Source organism: Poecilia reticulata, chromosome 21 (genome assembly GCF_904066995.2).
Source record: "Poecilia reticulata chromosome 21, P_reticulata-male-v2, whole genome shotgun sequence".
NCBI lineage: Eukaryota > Metazoa > Chordata > Actinopteri > Cyprinodontiformes > Poeciliidae > Poecilia > Poecilia reticulata.
In genome coordinates, this window is record NC_088850.1 from 24,855,798 (window position 1) to 24,878,927 (window position 23,130).

General features: G+C 36.4%; 1 protein-coding gene and 1 long non-coding RNA gene across 2 annotated transcripts in view; one reads left to right on the plus strand and one right to left on the minus strand.

The window, feature by feature from the left end:
• nt5dc1 (5'-nucleotidase domain containing 1) overlaps positions 1–9,243 on the minus strand; it is a 125,078-nt gene extending 115,835 nt beyond the window's left edge. Inside the window, exons 1-6 of the mRNA XM_008398592.3 lie at positions 8,938–9,243; positions 5,565–5,656; positions 1,804–1,875; positions 1,613–1,722; positions 246–325; positions 57–138 (exon numbers count right to left, since the gene is read on the minus strand). Coding sequence (XP_008396814.1) covers positions 57–138; positions 246–325; positions 1,613–1,722; positions 1,804–1,875; positions 5,565–5,656; positions 8,938–9,030 — 529 coding nt within the window. The 5' untranslated portion in view covers positions 9,031–9,243. The remainder of the gene's footprint in view (positions 1–56; positions 139–245; positions 326–1,612; positions 1,723–1,803; positions 1,876–5,564; positions 5,657–8,937) is intronic.
• A 61-nt stretch (positions 9,244–9,304) lies between these two features.
• On the plus strand, positions 9,305–23,112 carry LOC145549743 (uncharacterized). The gene is made up of 3 exons (XR_014085584.1): positions 9,305–10,978; positions 17,783–17,993; positions 20,816–23,112. It is a non-coding gene; the product is annotated as an uncharacterized LOC145549743 (long non-coding RNA).
• Positions 23,113–23,130: the final 18 nt, after the last annotated feature.

Sequence of the window (23,130 nt, forward strand, 5' to 3'; positions counted from 1 at the left end):
ATCTTTTGTCAAAGTCATTAATTGAACTATGAGTATATTTAAGATAAACCGGGTACCTTTGAACGCAGATGTATTGTAATTATGGTCAATGGCAGCCAACATGTCTTTCCAAAAGTTGGAGTTCACCTCATTTCCCCGCTGTCAAAAATGGGAGAAAAAATTGGGTTGATACAAAACTATTCAGATTTGTTCTTAAAAATGGATCTACAGATAAAAATCCCTGTAGTTACTAAAACACACATTACCTTGTGTAACATGTCCACAACATTTCCGCAGAGCAGAGCCCCCGGAAGATCAAAGTAATTGTCATAGAAGTAGTATTTTGCTGCAAAAAATACACATATAACAGTTATTCAAGTTCATTCAAAAATATTTTACCCCAAAGGGAAATAAAACGTGGTTGTAACTCATATTAATTCAATTGTTCAATGAGTTATTGTAGATAGTGATGGCTGTTGTCAGGAAAGATATCGTGTAGCAGTCTTTATTACAGGTAACTTGAAGAAGCCTCTGACTGAAGACGGTCTCATGAAGACATGGTCAGGGTTGTCCATAATTTTCTTGGTTTTATGAAGAATCCTTCTTTGATTAGTCATATCCACAGGTTCTACATTCGTTCCCTTAACATAACCAGACTTTTTAATCAGGTTGTTAAGCTCTTCTAGAGCCCTGGTTCTGATGCTGCGGCCCAACAGATGAAGAGATGAGGCTTTCAACAACAGACTGATGGAACATCTGCAGCCTCTTGCTGCAAACCTTGAAGGATCTTAGCTTCCTCAAGAAGTCTCCTTTGTCCCTTCTTATCAACAGCTCATTGTTGTGTGTCCAGTCCAGTTTGTTGTCCAGATGAACTTCGAGGTATTTATGTTCCTCAACCAGCTCCACTTCTTCTCCCATGATGGAAATAGGGTTTGATCCAACCCCGTTTCTCCTGAAATCTACAATCTTCTCTGTTTTGTTTACATTCAAGACATGACAATTGTTCCCACACCATGGCACAAAGTGGTCCACCAACTCTCTGTACTCAGCTTCTTGCCCATCTCTGATACAACCGACAACTGCAGAGTCATACGAGTTGAACTGGTGTTGGAAGTCTGAAGTGAAAAGGAATTATGAGAGCACAGTGCCCTCTGGTGCTTCTGTGTTGCAGACCACCTGGTTAGACACAAAGTCCTCCAGTCTCACAAACTGTGGTCTGTTTGTGAGGTAGTCATAGATCCAGGTGATTGTTGAGGCTTCCACCTGTTTTCTGGAGTTTCTCACAGAGCAGATTGGGCTTAATTGTGTTAAATGCACTGGAGAAATCACAGAACATGATCCTCACAGGGCTGCCTGCTTTGCCCAGAGGACAATGAGTTTCTTGAAGTAGGTGCATGACAGCATCTTCAACTCCAACTCCACAATAATATGCAAACTGCAGGGGTCCTGAGATGTGCTACCCTTGTTACTCAGGTGGGCCAGCATCTCCTGATTTGGTTGAAGATAAGCTTGTGGAAGTAGAAGAGTCTATGACTGAGGTGAAAGATAGAACAACTAAGGTTTGACAGGAAAGCTGTGGGTCACATACGGACAGAACTTAATTCAAAGATAAATTACAACATAACCATCTCACCTGATCTTGTAAAGGATGTGCTTAGGCTGTTGAAGTGCTTCCACTCCCGTTTTGGTCCATAATGTTTTATGAGCTCTTCTGTGCTGAGGTCGTTGGTTCCATGCGTTGCCCTATTCAAGCAAGAAACATCCAGAAATACTTTTCAAAATTTACTGGGATCTAAATATACATTTTATGACAAATAAGCATACCTTAAAACAGTGCCATCTTCAGCCAACTTCACAATGTTTCCGTCCTCCAGATCCACCACCAACCCCTTAAAACTGGAAACAAAATGGAAATTTAAAAATAAGACCAAGCAGCCATCTCAAACAGTAGTATGTTGCTATTTGTAGGAAGTTTGGTTATTGTGCAAGATTATTAGCATTTTACAGGTGTTTAGTAGGTATATTAACATTCCACACTGTTTTATGTTCTAGAGACTTAATGATTTTTTTTATCCTTTTATCAAATAAAGTTAATTATTGCCATTATTTATTATAAGACTAAATTGTAAGCAAATGTACTAAATAACAGTAAATTTGCTTACACCACATAATAGTATGAGGAGAAACCAAACTCCACTCAGAAAGTGGATTGGTTCTATTTCAGCATCAGTAGATGTGATAGATACTGGTGGGTTTGTGTGTATTCACCTTATTCTTTAAAGTTCCAATGAAAAAAAAAGTTGTCAGCACCGTATTTAAAAATATTTTCAACTAAAACAACACATAAAAGAATTAAGAAAAATACTTTTCCCAGATGGCAATAAAATCTATATAAACCATTCCATACATCTTACTTTGTTAGCAACATAATTTTCATATCTGGTAAAGATGAGTGTTTTCACCAACTGGCTCCAAATGTGGGGAAAAAATGATGTAAAATTCTTTTTGATATAATTATCTTTGTGGAAGTCACCTACATTTTGTTATTGGCTAATTTTCAATGCAACTGTTCAGACAATTGTAACAAAGAAGCTTTACGTGTTTGAAACACTATTTTTAAATACAACATAAATACATTTTTCATTCGACTGATTAAAACATTCAAACATGATGACTGTTTTTTCCTTTGTGCATAATGTAGTCAGCCTGCCATTTTACACACTCCCTTTAAAAATATTCTGCATAGACCCAGGTAAAAAAAATAATTAATTTTATTTAAACACATTGAAACAGGCTGTGAATAATTCAACAACTGGATCAAGGGACTTTAAATTTCCTGTTGTGGCCAGTTTGGCTTGTGACAAACAAGCACCAGACAAGCTCTACATGAAACTGTTTCTGTGTTTAAATAGATTCTGTCTGTCTTGTAAAGTGCCCCGAGCTTGCAGTTGTGAACTGCTGCAAAATAGAAAACTGAATCAAAATTAATATATTAAAATTGTTTGAGTAACAGAACTTTAGATTTTAATTGTCTAATTTAACTAGAAATGTACCAATATGAACATTTCTTATACTAATATTGCTGTGTATTGTATATATTATGTTCCACTGACATCACCTCTGCTTCAGCTAAACTCCCCACAATATTTTGCTGCATCACTGTCACATGACCAAACAAATATCACATGACCTATCCTCTCCCTTCCGCTCCAGAAACAAAAAACAACAAGATGGAAATAAATATCAGTTGTTAATATCGGCTCAGTTTTATTTTTCAGATCTATACAAATATGTTAAAAAAGGACTGCTATTGGCTGATACCGATGTTTATGTCTACATATCATGCATTCCTAAATCTAACTGAAAGGAATCCTGGGGCTATACCACCCTGTGTGGTGAATCTATGAACTGAAATGCACCTGTAATCTTGAAATCCATTTGGTGTTCTATACGTAGGCCTGTCACATTTTTCTGGACGATTAATTGTCTCAAAAATGATTGCAATAAACTAAATATTGTTTGAAGACCATTTTAAACTGATATAATGGTAATGACATAATAATGCAAGCGATATTCTGCAAAACAAAAACAAAACAAAAAAACACTAAACACCAGAACTGGTAAACAAAACAATCATAAACAAAAAATAAAATTGACTCTCAGTCTCCGTTAACAAAAAACGCACTTGAATAAAAACTAAATACAACATAAAACTAAAGAGGAAATAAAAACTACATTCAACCAAAAGAGTGCAGATTATGAAGTCTGTATACTATCCTGCCCTTCAATAATCATTAGATTTAGATAGAGAAGATGAGCATATTGTGATGGACCGAGTTAAAAACAGGAGAAGTCACAAGATATTAAGATTATAAAATGACAAAAAGATGAACTGAGCTCATAAAAGAGGTCAAAGAAACAAAACTGAACTCAGGCAAAAATGGAAACAAACTGGCTGCACAAACAAACATAACTGACCTCACAAAGAAATAACACACAAGAGTTTATATACTGGCTGATCAGATCAATTAGGACACAATACGGGTCACTAAACACAATACAATTAAACACAAGAACAAATAACAGTACAGCTAAGTTTGGCTAAACTAAAAACTCACAAAATGAAAATATTGAAATAATATTAAAGTTTAAATACTAATATTTACTTAAATACAAAACTTATCTAAACAAAGAAACTACAAATTTCCACTGCCAGCAGGAACTAGTGGTATAGTCCAATCAGCATTTAAGCCTGCTGAGCCCTGGCCCCCATCTTTTGTCTGGCCACTCCAAGGCAGGTAAGTACCGGTAAAACACAAAAGGTCATCTTAAGCAAGCAAATTAAACTTTAAAGTTGATATAAATACACGTCAACTAAATGTGTGCGCTAACAAAAAGAACAAATGTATCCAAATCAACTAATAAACGTTTTACTGAAACTAAAGTGTTGTTGTGTTTGAATAAAAAAATTAATTGTGCATAAAAGTTACCAACTTCTGTCTTTAGAGTGTTGCCATGGATTTGGCCATCACAATATGATATCCCACTATCTGATCTAATAGTTCACTCCTCCTTAAGCCCAGTTCACACTACATGATTTTTTGCTCCAATTTTCTCCCTTACGACAATCTTAGAACGTCCAGCGATCGTAACCGATCATCCCGTAGTGTGTGGTGTGTTACGGCTGATCGGGTCCAGTCGGTAGAACGTCGGGACCGCTCCGATCTAAATCGGGCATATTCAACATGTTGGATTGTCTTGGCCAGTTTATCACTGCAGTGTGTGGGGTTTTCCCCGACTGGGAGCGAGAACGCAGCCTGTTGAATGTGACAGGTAGCCAATCAGAAACTTTCTGAGTGGAAAGCACGGAGGGGAATCCCAAACAGCTGACACAGCCCAGCCCAAAGTCCAGCAGACATCGGAGATGATATGTGGAAACAACATCATTGTTTATTCAACATTTCGTGAGAGGAATATCCACAGAAATGACAAGAAGAGGAGTTGGAGCGAAATTGTTACAGCAGTTGAACATTTCGGCTATTCATCGTTAATGTGACATAAATAGGTTGTAATGATAACAAAGCCATTCATTCAGCTGTGTTCGTTTCCTTTAAATTCACGTCTGACATAGTGGGTTTTACAGGATTTTCTGTCTGAAATCTGAATGTTGGTGAGAGAAATTGGTTCGTGTGTGGCGTGTTGCTCTTGTCGTGTGGCTGAACACACGGCACGATTAAACCCGATCGAACCCATTATACTTATATTTTTGTCGGCTAGTTTTTGAAAATGGGCCGACGATCAGCCGCCAATTCTAAAATCGTGTAGTGTGAGCTGAGCATTACACTAAGGGAATGAGGACGGGAAGGTCAGTGGAGAGCATCGGAGTTGAGCCTTTTTTCATTCAATGTCATCAATAGACAGAGAAAAAGGCAGGAAGAAATGATAAAGCCGATAAATTAAAATGAGGTTGATCATTTTAATTTATCATGCGATTAATTGATTTATTATTTATCGCGACAGGCCTATCTATACATGTGTGCCAGATTCCCCTGCAAGCTAAAAACCTCCTGCAAAAGGACACTCACCAGAAATCCCAGGTAGCAGGAGTCAGATTCAGGAGGTCCTTGTCATATCCCTTATGCTCCACCAGATACCTGGCAAAGCTCTCATAGATGAGCTGTAAACACAGGAAGGAGGAAGGAGAAAGTCAGAAAGTGGACAGCACCGTCTTGAAATAATTAAATGTACTACAAAAATGTACCCTCCATTGAAGTCTTAAACTTTAATAGCTGCTGGAAAGCAACTTAATGTGTGAATCAAACCTGAACCAGAGGTGCGACTTTATTTTTGAAAAACACTCATAAAGGAGGGCACAGCAATGCCTTGCTATGGAGAACCTTTTCATTCAAAATAAATGTTAATAATAATTTCATCTTTATCAAGATGAAGATGCATATTTATCAATAATCCCATGAAATGAAACAAATTTTTTTTTTCAAATTATTTTTACCTTTTTTTAATTCATTTATTGATTTTATTGTCATTTATTTATTTCATAATCGTGCACTATTTTGTGACACTTATTTTGTAAAGTTACTTTGCATATTTTATTACCTTTTTTTGTTTTTAGAACCATGTCTTGACGTACCATGACAATGAAAGAGGTGTAATATTTTTGGAGTATGGGGACTTAGTCTCCCGTTTAGTCTAAAGCTCCTCATAAACCGCTAAAATCAACACAAACCCATGATCTTCACTTTAATGTAAGAAATGGAATCAATTATATCTGAAATTTTAGAATGGAAGTCATCTGCCAACTCATCTACAAGGTTACAGAATAAAGGCGGGGAGAAGTATAATTGATTAAATGTTTCTGCAGTGTGCTCAGTACAAGAATGCTATGTGATAGTAGCCGTTTTGCTACGAGGGTCAATGGAGTCTGTACTTTCAAACATAACAGAAAAATGACCAGACAGGGCGACATCAGTTAAAGAGACATCTCAACAATGCTCCTCTATTAAACTTTTAACAATGTTTTTACCAGCATTGCACTGATAACTGTAACTTGTCTAATAAGCTAATCAGAAGCACAGTTCCACTGGGTGTTTGCCAATCTGAGGAAGGTTGTTCTGGCTCCCACAAAGGAAGGCTGCTCTGTGTGGTGGAAGCTTGGAAACTGCACGTTCAAGGAAGATCACGCCCTGATGAAGCCAACAGGACCACAACATCCGCAAAAAGCAGAGATGCGATTCTGAGGACACCAAAACGGATCCCCTCAACACCTCGGCTGCGCCTAGAAATTCTGTCCACGAAAGTAATGAGCAGAATCTGTGACAAAGGGCAACCTTGGCGGAGTCCAACCTTCACCGGAAACGAGCCCGTATCAAAGGGCCCGGTACCCCATACTCAGGAGACCCCCAACAGGGTTCCCCGAGGGACACGGTCAAACACCTTCTCAAAGTCACCCAACATGTAGACCAGTTGGGTGAACTCCCACGTAGGCCTGTCATGATAAGTTTTGCAGAGCGATTGTCTAAAAAATTATTGCGCTAAACGATAATATTGTTTTGAGACCTTTGACACTGATTTAATGGAAATGACTAATAATGCATGCGATTTCCTGCCATACACTTTATTTTCAAAAAAACACATAACACAGGAACTAATAAACTAAATAAACAAAACAACCAAAAACAAAAATAAAATGGATTCTCAGTCTCCATTAACAAAAAACGTACTTGAATAAAAACTAAACAACATAAAGCCAAAGTGGAAATAAATACTGCATTCAACCAAAAGAGTGCAGATTATGACGTCTGTTTACTATATTGTCCTTCAGTAATCACTAGATTTAAATAGAGAAGATGAGCACATCCGACTACTAGAGCATTAGTTCATATTACATGATTTTTTTGCCCCTATTTTCTCCTTATGACAATCTTAGTTCGTTGGCCGCTGGTGATTTCGTAACCCATCATCCTGCAGTGTGTGGTGTGTTACGGCAGATCGTCGTGCCCGTTCCGATCTAAATCAGGGTTTTCCTCCGACTGGAAGCGTCAATGCAGCCCGTTGAATGTGACAGGTAGCCAATCAGAAAGCGCGGATTCTCTTCAGTGCTTTCTGAGGGGAAATTATGGAGGGGAATCCCAAACAGCTGACACGGTGCAAGTCCAGCGGACATTGGAGATGATATGTGGAAACAACATTAATGTTTATTCAACATTTTGTGCAAAGAATATAGAAATGACAAGGGGAGGATTTGGAGCCAAATTGCTACCTCAGTTGATAGACCCGGTTTCAGCTGTTCTTCGTTAACGTGACATAAACAGGTTATAATGATTTTTATTCAGTCAGGACTTTACGCTGACTCTAGCTACATGCATCACAGGTAGATTCTAGTAAAGCACTGATTAATGCCTGGTTTTAAAATTAGTTAACTGGACTTGGAGCCGTTATTCTGTGCCCATGTGTCTGGACACCACACGGCACCAGAACCCGATCCAACGTTATGCCTAGGATTTCTGTCAGGTTTTGAAAATGGCCCGGAAGTCCGCCAACAACTCGTGTAGTGTGCGCTGGACATTACACTAAGGAAGAGAACCGGAGTTGAGCATTTTTTCATTCCATGTCATCAACAGAAAGAAAAAAAAGACAGGAAGAGACAATAAAGCCGATAATTAAAATGAGGTCGATAAGTTTAATTGCGATTAATTGATTTATCGTGACAGGCCTACTCCCACGCACAGCTCTACACCAGAGCTGGTCCAGTGTTCCACGACCAGGATGAAAACCACACTGCTCTTCCTGAATCCGAGAAGTTGTTCATGTGAGGGTTTAAAGGGAAAAACAATATGCAGTTGAAGTCTCAAAGTAAATACATGATAACTCCAGTCCAGACCTACTTACAACATTCTGAGCTTGCATACAGTGTATGAGTCATTATCGACATGATACTTTCTAGGGAAAAATCATCATACAAATTCTATTTCATGTGCATTGGGTACATTTACAAGGATGCCGTTGAGAAGGTCGTTATTTGGCATTATTGTGTTTCTACAGCATGCAAACAAGATGCACGAGAAATTGCGCTTAACAGGGTGAAAATGGACCCCAGGCCTGATTAAACCGCAGGCCACCAACAGAACCTGCGATGGTCCAGCTGTTCTCTACGGGAGCCAAAATCTCCAGCTCGGCCTAAGGGGGATTCAAAGTCACCCATACACGAGACGCCGACGCTCCAACCTGTGAGTCACGCAAAGTGACTGCAGCAGTGTCGCTTCACCACGCACACACATCAAAGCACAGAGCGTCCGACATCCATTCCCAGCTGCCTGCTCTCTGGGCACGAGCCAGAGCCAGAGCAGGCTAACCACTGAGCATTTCTCCGGCACAATGCGCGAGGACAGGTCGAACCGTCGCTGCCACCGTCCAGTTATGTACTAGCAAAGCGGAACTTACCCTGGAGGTCTCCTTCAGATGGTAGCGGCACAGCGTGTGGTCCAGGTCGAAGCCGATGACGTCGCAGTCCGACAGGCTGAAGTATTCGGACATTGTCGCGGTGCTGAAGCTGCAAAGGTGGGAGGGAGAAAAAAAGAAACGCTCGGGAGCGAGAAGTCGCGCGCGGCTGTACAGCACCGAGTATGTGACGGTGACACTGACGGACAGACAGCGGGGGCGGGACCGGGCTCTGCTGCCGCTCCGCTGTGACTCTGCTCGGAAGGAACCGCTGAAACAAGCACACTGTTCTCTGGTAACCTCAAAGTCTGCTTAGTGAGACGTTAATGGCTGCAAGTTCTCCATATGGAGGCAAAAGTTGAACTCCAGCCTGTCAGTGGACAGCCGACAGCGTGCAACACTTCCGGACGAAACCATAACACATGAATTATAAGCTCCTGAGCAAAAATAATTTATGTGCTCTTTATTGGAGAGAAGAAACAAAACTATGTAAAATATCATGTAGGTTCATTTTAATTAAACTATTTTAAAATTATCTAGTATTTTAAATTTAAGTTTGAGGGAATGGAGCGCGATGGAACAAGGCGTTACTGCGCCTTCCTTTACAATCTTTCAAAATAAAAGCTTACATGCGGCTTAAGTTTGATTCACACCAAGTTACTTTCAAGTGGCTATAAAAGTTTAAAGCTTTGCGTTTATGTATTTGCAAAAGGAAATTATGTATCTGAAATGTAATTATGTATCTAAATGAAAATATACTGTGTGAAAAACATTCTGTAAATACATATGTTACACGGGGGAAGAACCCGGATTGTGATCGATGTTAAATAACCTAGGGTCTCCCTAATAAAAGTACCCAGGTAGGTCTGGCTTCAAATGACAAAACAGAAGTTGTGTGCAAAATATACTTTATTTACAATATTAAAAATAGACTGTATTCTTTAAAAACCCAATAAAGCACAGCAATCTAGTACAGAAGTTAGGAGAAATCCGAGTTTTAAACGAAACAAATGTCGCGACACTAGATGGAACTCAGAAATTTTGTGGAATTTCAATTTCCGTTTTCAAACCCAATTAAGTTGCTCAACAACGCCACCCTGGGAATTTCACCCAGGGAATATTACCTTTTGTTTAAAGTACATGGTTCACTTACGCATGGAATTAAAACATCTGAGTTTCAAATTTACAAAAAGCTACTTATTAAATTCTTTTAGAATACTCTTTTTAAAACCAGTTCCTTATAACACACAAAAAATAAGAAAAACAGAAGAAACTGCAGTAGCTTAGGTTACCAGCAGAAGGGGCCACTATAGGGACGGGATCCAAACACAGCAATCAAAAACCCTTTAAAGCACCAGACGCAGTGAGACAAACCAAACTCAGGAATCACAGCACGCAGAAGAGGAAGACAACACGCCAACACCGCCACCCAACCTCAGCAACTGCAAACAGAAAAGACAATAAATGCAACAACCTTGAACCTCAAGAAAAACAATGTCAGCCCATAAATAAACAAGCTGTTATATAAAGAACCAAAAAGGGCTGCAAACAAACAGAAAAAGGGAAATTAACATAGAAAATACAGGCTAAGAACATCAGCACCGGGCGTGGCCCTCTCGCCAACGTCACACCCCAAACACCGCTTCAATGGAGGCGGTTGAACGTCACCGATGTTCAACTTTAGAAACAGATGAGCGTGCAGAAATCCGGGAGAAAAGAGTAGCAGCTGTCCAATTATGAGGGAGACCTACGAAAGTTAATTAGTCACTGTTTAACCAAAACTGAAATAAACTGGAGCGTTAATTTCTTACCGGCAGAAAGTTTTTGCGTCAGGACTCGAAAAAGAATGGTTCTCCACTGTCAGTGGGGCATCTGTACAGGCGATGTCAGGTATCCTGATCGTATTTGTGGAACTAAAATTTCCACAAATTAAGAGATTTCCAAAATCTGAAACGGAATGCCTGCTTGGATCAAAACTTGTGAACGACCACATTTGCAGCTCAACCGTCGCAGGATCAATAAAAACAAAGGAGTGTCTGCTGGTGTAAGTATCATTGCTTTGCTTTTTTTGTGTTTAGTAAATGAACATAAGAAAGTCAATAGTAAACACATCCATTATGAAAACCTGTTGGCTAAGTACAGCATAATGGCAGTACCGATACAACTTCTACACCTTGAAACCTGTCTGTTTCACAGTCTTACGTTAACTAAGTGGTTCTTAACTTGGGTTCGATCGAACCCCAGGTGTTCGATGAGTCGGTCTCAGGGGTTCGGTGGAGCCTCTGCCGCGGAGGTAAAGACACACTTGTGTAAAGTCGTGATGACGCCCCGCTTTGTCATCACTTGCTGCAGAGGATCACGTTACATTGCTTAGCCAAGCAGAGCTGCAGAGGAGCCCTGATTGAAGGAGATCCACTCTCAGCATGGATTTGAACTTGTGTCTTTATTTACTTCAGCAAAGCTCAATGATTTTACCAAATTCTGTAGCTTTCTAAATCTGCTCCTTAGTCACATATTTTCGGGATTAGTACTGCCTCTAGTGGCGTGGGGGTGGTAAAACAATTAATATAATTACATAACTAAATATGAATACAGCAAAGTCTTTATTATTTATGAAATAAATAATAAAGACACACTAAACTATGATGTCAAAAAACAACCAAAGTCACTCACACTAAACTATGATGTCAAAAAGCGATGGAAATGACAAAAACTAAACTCTATGATGATATAAACAACCAAAGCGACATACATACTAAAAACTATTATGTCAAAATATGAGAAAAAATGAGAGATTCTAAACTATGATGTCAAAAAACAACAAAAGTCACACAAACTAAGCTATGATGTCAAAAATTAGAAAATGACAAACTAAGCTGTGATGTCAAAAAACGACCAGTGACACAAACTACACTATGATGTCAAAAATGAGAAAATGACACATTCTAAACGATGTCAAAAAATGAAACACACTAAACTATGATGTCAAAAAACGTTGAAAATGACACAAACTGAACTCTATGATGTCAAAAATACTAATACATACTAATACCTATGATGTCAAAATGTGAGATAAAATGAGACATTCTAAACTATGATGTCAAAAAACAATGAAAATGACACAAACTAAGCTGTGATGTCAAAAAACGACCAGTGACACAAACTACACTATGATGTCGAAAATGAGACATTCTAAACTATGATGTCAAAAAACAATGAAAATGAGATTCTCTAAACTATCATGTCAAAAAACGACCAAAATGACTCACACTAAACTATGATGTCAAAAACAAGTGAAAACTAGAAAAACTAAACTCTATGATGTCATAAACAAACAAAACGACATACATACTAAAAACTATGATGTCAAAAAACAATGAAAGTGACACAAACTAAACTATGATGTAAAAATTAGATAAAATGAGACATTCTAAACGATGTCAAAAAATGACACACACTAAACTATGATGTCAAAAAACGATGAAAATGACACAAACTAAACTCTATGATGTCAAAATTAGATAAAATGAGAAATTCTAAACTATGATGTCAAAAAACAATAAAAGTCACACAAACTAAGCTATGATGTCAAAAATGAGAAAATGACAAACTAAGCTGTGATGTCAAAAAACGACCAGTGACAGAAACTACACTATGATGTCAAAAAACAATGAAAATGACACAAACTAAACTCTATGATATCAAAAAGCAACTAAAGTGACATACGTACTAAAACCTATGATGTCAAAATGTGAGATAAAATGAGACATTCTAAACTATGATGTTAAAAACAAGTGAAAAATAGAAAAACTAAACTCTATGATGTCATAAACAAAAAGACATACATACTAAAAACTATGATGTCAAAAAACAATGAAAGTGACATGTCTTTTTGTTTATGACATCATAGAGTTTAGTTTTTCTATTTTTCACTTGTTTTTAACATCATAGTTTAGAATGTCTCATTTTATCTCACATTTTGACATCATAGGTTTTAGTATGTGTCATTTACATTGTTTTTTGACATTATAGTTTAGAATGTCTCATTTTCGACATCATAGTGTAGTTTGTGTCACTGGTCGTTTTTTGACATCACAGCTTAGTTTGTGTCATTTTCATTGTTTTTTGACATCATAGTTTAGAATGTCTCATTTTATCTCACATTTTGACATCATAGGTATTAGTATGTATGTCACTTTGGTTGCTTTTTGACATCATAGAATTCAGTTTGTGTCATTTTCAACGTTTTTTGACATCATAGTGTAGTATGCGTCACATCATAGTTTAGAATGTCTCATTTTATCTCACATTTTGACATCATAGTTTTTAGTATGTATGTCGCTTTGTTTGTTTATAACATCATAGAGTTTAGTTTTTCTATTTTTCACTTGAGTGTGTTTCATTTTTTGACATCGTTTAGAATGTCTCATTTTCTCATTTTTGACATCACAGCTTAGTTTGTCATTTTCTCATTTTTGACATCATAGCTTAGTTTGTGTGACTTTTGTTGTTTTTGACATCATAGTTTAGAATGTCTCATTTTATCTAATTTTGACATCATAGTTTTTAGTATGTATGTCACTTTCATTGTTTTTTGACATCATAGTTTTTAGTATGTATGTCTTTTTGTTTATGACATCATAGAGTTTAGTTTTTCTATTTTTCACTTGTTTTTAACATCATAGTTTAGAATGTCTCATTTTATCTCACATTTTGACATCATAGGTATTAGTATGTATGTCACTTTGGTTGCTTTTTGACATCATAGAGTTCAGTTTGTGTCATTTTCAACGTTTTTTGACATCATAGTTTAGTGTGTTTCATTTTTTGACATCGTTTAGAATGTGTCATTTTCTCATTCTTGACATCATAGTTTAGTTTGTGTCACTGGTCGTTTTTTGACATCACAGCTTAGTTTGTCATTTTCTCATTTTTGACATCATAGCTTAGTTTGTGTGACTTTTGTTGTTTTTTGACATCATAGTTTAGAATGTCTCATTTTATCTAATTTTGACATCATAGTTTTTAGTTTGTATGTCACTTTGGTTGTCTTTTGACATCATAATTTAGAATGTCTCATTTTCTCATTTTTGACATCATAGTTTAGTTTGTATCACTTTCATTGTTTTTTGACATCATAGTTTTTAGTATGTATGTCTTTTTTTATGACATCATAGAGTTTAGTTTGTGTCATTTTTATCGTTTTTTGACTTCATAGTTTAGAAAATCTCATTTTCTAAACGAGATTTTCTAAACTCATCATAATGACATCATAATTTTGACATTATGATGTCAAAATTAGATAAAATGAGACATTCTAAACTATGATGTCAAAAACAACAAAAGTCACACAAACTAAGCTATGATGTCAAAAATGAGAAAATGACAAACTAAGCTGTGATGTCAAAAAACGACCAGTGACAGAAACTACACTATGATGTCAAAAAACAATGAAAATGAGATTTTCTAAACTATGAAGTCAAAAAACGATGAAAATGACACAAACTAAACTCTATGATGTCATAAAAAAAGACATACATACTAAAAACTATGATGTCAAAAAACAATGAAAGTGACACAAACTAAACTCTATGATGTCAAAATTAGATAAAATGAGACATTCTAAACTATGATGTCAAAAAACAACAAAAGTCACACAAACTAAGCTATGATGTCAAAAATGAGAAAATGACAAACTAAGCTGTGATGTCAAAAAACGACCAGTGACACAAACTACACTGTGATGTCAAGAATGAGAAAATGACACATTCTAAACGATGTCAAAAAATGAAACACACTAAACTATGATGTCAAAAAACGTTGAAAATGACACAAACTGAACTCTATGATGTCAAAAAGCAACCAAAGTGACATACATACTAATACCTATGATGTCAAAATGTGAGATAAAATGAGACATTCTAAACTATGATGTCAAAAAACAATGAAAATGACACAGACTAAACTGTGATGTCAAAAAACGACCAGTGACACAAACTATACAATGATGTCGAAAATGAGACATTCGAAACTATAATGTCAAAAAACAATGTAAATGACACATACTAAAACCTATGATGTCAAAATGTGAGATAAAATGAGACATTCTAAACTATGATGTTAAAAACAAGTGAAAAATAGAAAAACTAAACTCTATGATGTCATAAACAAAAAGACATACATACTAAAAACTATGATGTCAAAAAACAATGAAAGTGACATACATACTAAAAACTATGATGTCAAAAAACAATGAAAGTGACATACATACTAAAAACTATGATGTCAAAAAACAATGAAAGTGACATACATACTAAAAACTATGATGTCAAAAAACAATGAAAGTGACATACATACTAAAAACTATGATGTCAAAATTAGATAAAATGAGAAATTCTAAACTATGATGTCAAAAACAACAAAAGTCACACAAACTAAGCTATGATGTCAAAAATGAGAAAATGACAAACTAAGCTATGATGTCAAAAATGAGAAAATGACACAAACTAAGCTGTGATGTCAAAAATGAGAAAATGACACAAACTAAGCTGTGATGTCAAAAATGAGAAAATGAGACATTCTAAACGATGTCAAAAAATGAAACACACTCAAGTGAAAAATAGAAAAACTAAACTCTATGATGTTATAAACAAACAAAGCGACATACATACTAAAAACTATGATGTCAAAATGTGAGATAAAATGAGACATTCTAAACTATGATGTGACGCATACTACACTATGATGTCAAAAAACGTTGAAAATGACACAAACTGAATTCTATGATGTCAAAAAGCAACCAAAGTGACATACATACTAATACCTATGATGTCAAAATGTGAGATAAAATGAGACATTCTAAACTATGATGTCAAAAAACAATGAAAGTGACACAAACTAAACTATGATGTAAAAATTAGATAAAATGAGACATTCTAAACGATGTCAAAAAATGACACACACTAAACTATGATGTCAAAAAACGATGAAAATGACACAAACTAAACTCTATGATGTCAAAATTAGATAAAATGAGAAATTCTAAACTATGATGTCAAAAAACAATAAAAGTCACACAAACTAAGCTATGATGTCAAAAATGAGAAAATGACAAACTAAGCTGTGATGTCAAAAAACGACCAGTGACAGAAACTACACTATGATGTCAAAAAACAATGAAAATGAGATTTTCTAAACTATGAAGTCAAAAAACGATGAAAATGACACAAACTAAACTCTATGATGTCAAAAAACAATGAAAGTGACATACATACTAAAAACTATGATGTCAAAAACAACAAAAGTCACACAAACTAAACTATGATGTCAAAAAACAACAAAAGTCACACAAACTAAGCTATGATGTCAAAAATGAGAAAATGACACAAACTAAGCTGTGATGTCAAAAATGAGAAAATGACACAAACTAAGCTGTGATGTCAAAAATGAGAAAATGACACAAACTAAGCTGTGATGTCAAAAAACGACCAGTGACACAAACTACACTATGATGTCAAAAATGAGAAAATGAGACATTCTAAACGATGTCAAAAAATGAAACACACTCAAGTGAAAAATAGAAAAACTAAACTCTATGATGTTATAAACAAACAAAGCGACATACATACTAAAAACTATGATGTCAAAATGTGAGATAAAATGAGACATTCTAAACTATGATGTGACGCATACTACACTATGATGTCAAAAAAACGTTGAAAATGACACAAACTGAACTCTATGATGTCAAAAAGCAACCAAAGTGACATACATACTAATAACTATGATGTCAAAATGTGAGATAAAATGAGACATTATAAACTATGATGTCAACAAACAATGAAAATGACATAAATACTAAAACCTATGATGTCAAAAATGAGAAAATGACACAAACTAAGCTGTGATGTCAAAAAACGACCAGTGACACAAATTACACCATGATGTCGAAAATGAGACATTCTAAACTATGATGTCAAAAAACAATGAAAATGAGATTCTCTAAACTATGATGTCAAAAACAAGTGAAAAATACAATAACTAAACTCTATGATGTCATAAACAAACAAAGCGACATACATACTAAAAACTATGATGTCAAAATGTGAGATAAAATGAGACATTCTAAACTATGATGTGACGCATACTACACTATGATGTCAAAAAACAATGAAAATGACACAAACTGAGCTCTATGATGTCAAAAAGCAACCAAAGTGACATACATACTAAAACCTATGATGTCAAAATGTGAGATTCAATGAGACATTCTAAACTATGGTGTCAAAAAACCATGAAAATGATACAAACTAAAGTGTGATGTCAAAAAAAGACCAGTGACACAATCTGCACGATGTCAAAAAACAATGAAAATGAGATTTTCTAAACTATGATGTCAGAAAACGACCAAAATGACACAAACTAAACTATGATGTCAAAGAACGATGAAAATGACACAAACTAAACTAAGATGTAAAAAACAACCAAAGTGACATATATACTAAAATCTATGATGTCAAAAATGAGATAAAATGAGACATTCTAAGCTATGATGTCAAAAAACAATGTAAATGACACAAACTGTGATGTCAAAAAACGACCAGTGACACAAACTACACTATGATGTCAAAAATTAGAAAATGAGACATTCTAAACTGGTCGTCAGCCTAACCTCCCCCTTCCAATCCCTTCATGGATTCCTCGAAGATTCAAGCTCCAAAAATGATTATGTGTTAATATCTCTGAAACTCTACTTTTCTGTAATTGAGGCTTGTTGTTAGAGTTGTAGTAATAATATATTCCTTCGTGCCATTCCTCATTGTTATGTATTTTGTTTGTTATTATTCAGAGACCAACACTGACTGTCCTACTCAGAGACTGAAGACTGTGTGATGCAGTAGAGGAGCATGTTGGTGTCCCCGGCCAAACGTCACGAACAGCCCAACAACCTGAAGCCAGTCTGTTAGTGAGTGGACATCTCTTTGGTGGAGTGCAGAGAGGAACTGACTCTTATCAACAGAAACCTAAGCTGGATAAGAAATGATGGATCTGAATCTCAGGTTGGTCTGTTATGTACTGTAATATCCAGTAATCTACCTGTTAAAAGAAAATGTACTTTATCATATTACACGAACTGGGCGATTTATGTTTTCGCATCCACCGGAATAATATGTAGTTGCGATCCTGTGAGGAATTATGATCCTTTGGAGAACTCTAGGTAAGAGTTTAAAACCTGCCGCATTAGCTCTGGTTGCGCAGCTCAATGTGAACCACAGGATTAATTTGTAGCGAATTCAGAGGTCACGTTGTGGAGCGGTGAGAATGATTTATCTTTGTGAACGAACAATTATATGCTGCGTTTACATCTCAACGTGCTGCCCTGGGTGTGACTCTGTCTGTTTTCCCTGTAAAGTTTATGTCTGTGTTCCCGGTTGACCGGACCGTCTGTGGATAACGAGCAGCGCTAACCTCATCATGCAGGTTCAGCTTTCGCGCCCTCCTCGGAGTCACGCATCACCGATTTTATATTATTTTATTATTTTTAGTATTATTTTTCCAATTATATGATGCATCAAACCATATCAAATGCGTTGTCTGCTTAGAGTTGATGTGCGCGGCCGCGCGGAGATCTGAGAAACTCGTCCCATAAACTCGACCAACCAGAACAGTCTCTGTGACGATTAAAAACTCAACAGACACGAAATGGAAGAGCTACTAAAGCCACATTAGCAGTATTGAATTAAATCTCCCATTTGTTGCGCATCTCTGCGTAGAGCAGCAGATTTACAGGGCCTGTCCAAGGCTGCATGAGGCCTGGAGCAGAATTTCATTTAGGGGCCCCTCTTGCTGCTAAAAACACCAGCACCTCTAACAGCTTCTGTGTTAAAGTAGTTTAATTGGCCAGCCTAAAAAGCAATAAGTTATAATTGCAGTTTACTAATTTGTATTTGTAAATTCAAAGATTAAACTCACAGCATCAGATTGTTGCTATGGTAACAAAACAATCTAACTATGAATATTGTTCTTTGAAGTTTTACAAAGAAAACTTGCCAGCTCCTTAAAATCTTGTACTTAAATGTTAAACATCTTAAAATCATTTAATTTATGTATGCCTAAACAATTGAATAAAATTTAACAGCATTGATCATCTCAATAAACAAAAGTTACATTTATGTATCTGTGGTCTGTTTTAAAATATTAGCATTTATGGGGCCCCTGAAGCCCTGATGGAGCCGTTGACGTAATTTGGATTAAACAGAAGTGCAAATTTGTTGTTTTTAGACTAATTGTGGGTTTAAATAGCATTTCACTGGAGATCTTTTCCTGTAACATATAATTACACAGTAATACTTTTACATTTCCTGTCAACTTAACATATTTTAATAAAAAACACGGTGGACCGCCTAAACGCCCCGACCACCGGGCTTTGCAAGTTTTCTGGGGGAAACCTTGTGCTGGGAAATATTGATAATGGTTTATTAGCGTTTAGATTAATCCAGACTGTTCATCCTGGATCTCTGAGCAAAATTTAAAGAAAGAGCCATGCAGTACCGGTACTGATCCAGCTGCAGTCATCCTTCAGTCCAGCCGCCCGCTTTGTGAATGCGCCTTATAGACAGAAAGCATCTTTATTCTGTAGATGCACAACTTATGCACATGATTCCACTATTTAGAATAAACATCCAGATTCCCCACTCAAAGGACCCTCTGACTCTGCCTTTAAATCCCAGCTGAATGCTCTAATGTTCATACAGCCATTTGCATGATCTTTTTATGTTTTAATTTTTTCTTTTCTTTTCTTTAAAATGTATTTTTATTTTTGTGAGGTGACATTATGTGCCCCAAAAGCACCTTTTAAATAAAATATATAATTATTATTATTATAAATACTTATACTGCTTCAAACAAGGATGTTGCCATGGTTACTGCTTCACTTGGTGGCAGACTTCCAGGTATTTATACTAATTTACATATGTATTTATGGTGGCGACAGGCGGAAAAGCAGCTGCGCTCAATTTCCCGCAAATTAGGATTTATAAAAAAAAGGTGTGTGGCCACATGCTTGTGCACGACTTTATGCATCCGATTTTTTTTGTGTGCTGCACTTTTCTAAAATTTTCCATACTCCAAGTTATGCAAGAGGCACCAGATCATTCATACAACTACTATAAACTTATTGCATCTCTGACAGTGATGTTTACATTATATTTGCACGTATAATATAGGATACATTTATTGGTCGATTTATCAGAGCCGATTTTCTTATCTTTTGGGGATTGGTGATCGGCAGATACTTAAATGAAGTCAATCTTATCCACTGATCTTATCTTCATCAGCAAAGGTTTAAAAATCAGCCACTGTCTTCTGGGAACTCATGCATAAAAGACTGTGCAGTTTTCACACTAAAACTTGGAGTATGGAAAAATGTATAAAAGTGCAGTGCACAAAAAAATGGGATGCATAAAGCCGTGTGCAAGCATGTGGCCGCACACCTTTCCTTTACAAATCCTACTTTCATTCCCGCTTTGCATTCACAAAGCGGGCAGCTGGACTGAAGGATGACTGCAGCTGGACCAGTACTGGTACCGCACGGCTCTTTAAGTTTTGCTCAGAGCTCCAGGATGATCAGTCCAGGCAATCTAAACCCTAATAAACCATTATCAATATTTCCCAACAGATCAATATGATCTCTGATCAATCGCTCCCTCTGAATCCTTCTATTTGTGATGTTCTCCATAAGAGCCAAAGAGCTCCATAATACGCTGCTCACCTTTATGCAGCTACTTGAATACGTGTGATTGTCTACACACCTTGATCACCTTCAAAATAATCAAACCTGTTTGGAGTTAATCTGCTGATTCAACCCCGTTTTCTTTTTCAGTTGGAATGAAAATGCCCCATAGATGCATTTCATGAGCTTCGGCTCACAGACCGACGTTACATCTTTATGAGACAAAAACTGGACAAGTATTTACATTTGAGTGAGGTTTTCACATCCTTTTATTTTTATTTTCTTTATTTTGTGTGTATGTTATTGTCTAAGGATAAATGCGGTTCAGTTTCATGTTTAGTTTTAAACAATAGTTAAAATAAAAAAACATCAGGTTCAATGCTTCCTGGTCTAAATAACAATGAATGTAGTCAGATTTCAGTGTATTTAGGTGAGTTTGAATGTTTTGTACTTTGACATTGTTCACAGAAAAAGTGTGTGTATATTTACGCAAACTTTGACGCAAAGTTCATTTTTATACATGCCGACTTTTGCGTAAAAAACATGCATCTCACATTTTTTGTGCGTACACATGCTTTATACATGAGGTATACCTCAAAATATCTCATGCTTTATAAAGCATGAGATATTTAAAAATAATGGCATTATTTTTAAAGGGAAAACTGTATGCAATGCAGTGCTGCTAACGTTTGTGTTTGTGAATGTTGTTTTTGTTTAATCTGAGCCTGGAGTCTTCTACCGCCAGTATCTTAGGTGAATGGACTTGACTGGCAGCAAATATGCTGAGCCAGACCCGGTCAGCCTGGATCCTGTTGTGCAGAGGAAAAGGCGTTAAAGAAGAGTTTGAATTGATAATGACAGGGGGGAAAAAATCCGCTTTTTCCATTTTATTGTGTCATGTAGTGTGTGATGGTCTTGGTCTTGACTTGGTCTCGACCTCCCTTGGTCTTGTTTTCAGACCCTTAACCAGGTCTTGGTCTTAGTTTAGCTGGTCTTGACTACAACATGATGCACTTCACTGACTCAGAATTCATTCATAATTTTTTTTGACCTAATATATTCACACCTCTCCTAGACTCTTAATAAAAGTTGGGTAAAATGTGACAAGACTGTTTTGACTTCAGACTCTTTGAAAACTATCGGACATGTATCAGATTTAGTTCCACACATAGAACTAAATCTGCAACACAATTCTCTGAAGAATTAATATGTTACAACAACATTTAATTTCCCTTTGTGATTAATAAAGTATTTTTAAATTTGAATTGTAAGGCTATCATATTTTGATATAAAAGTTTTTCATATTGGTTTTGATGTGCCTACAGAATTCAGAAAAGGTTATTTGCACAGACATGAAAATATTTCTGTTGGGTTTTCCTTTCACCCTTCTGAGCTTAGACCTATCTGCCAAGCTCTACCTTTAACAAATTGATTTTATGCAGCTCCCAACCACAAAATACTTCACGGTTTATGTTGCCATATTATGACATTCACAGAGCAGCAGCAGCACTTAGCAAATAAGCAGGAGTGTATACATGAAATATGCTGCTGTGTGAAACAACTTCAGAAGCTTGTTTATGTCAGGGGCCCTTGTACCCTCTATTAAATTAAGACCCCAGCAGTGTTGTGACAACAGTCGAGCTGTGGCTAATTGAGTCTTCAAAAGCTTTGATATTTAGAATTAAGTGGGGACAAAATGTGTTTGATAAGGCACTTCCTTCTAAAAGGAAGAATAAAAGTTCCCTGGTCTAATTTCAAACTTCAAAGCACAGCTTCTCTGACTAAATTTAGGTCACATTTGTTTCCACAGTGAATAAGGATTGTGAGGCTGCCTCTTTGAATAGTAATCAAGTTGAAGCCTGTGAGTAAACATTCCTGTCTCCATGGCAACAAGCACTTCACCCCTGTGACCTCAAGCAGATGAACTTATAATACTCTTCAACTGATTAACAATCATTTTTTGTTTCCTACAAGAATGTGAAAACAATATAGTATCTGCATGCTAAAATGAAGAACCTAGGAACTTATAGTTAGCTTTAAGCCAATGCGGTTGTTCACTACATTGTTATAACACGTGTAATTCACATGGGGTCGTGGCAATGGTGGTAGGAGTTCACCCTGTTTTTACTTCAATGTTTTACAGACTCGCTGGTTCGATTCCTTCTCCACCCGTTGTTTGTGTCCTTGGGCACTCCACCCGCCTTACCTACTGGTGACCAGAAAGGTTTATGATTCAAAATGACAGGCTTTCTTCTGTCAGACTACCCCAGGGCAGCTGGGGCTATAATCCAGTAGTTTGCCATTATCAGTGTGCAGTGGTGGGAAGTACCGAACTACAAGTACTTCGTTATTGTACTTAAGTACAATTTTTTTTGTATCTGTACTTTACTTAAGTAGATTTAATAATGGATACTTTATACTTTTACTCCATTACATTTTACAGTAAATCATAGGCGTAAATCCCA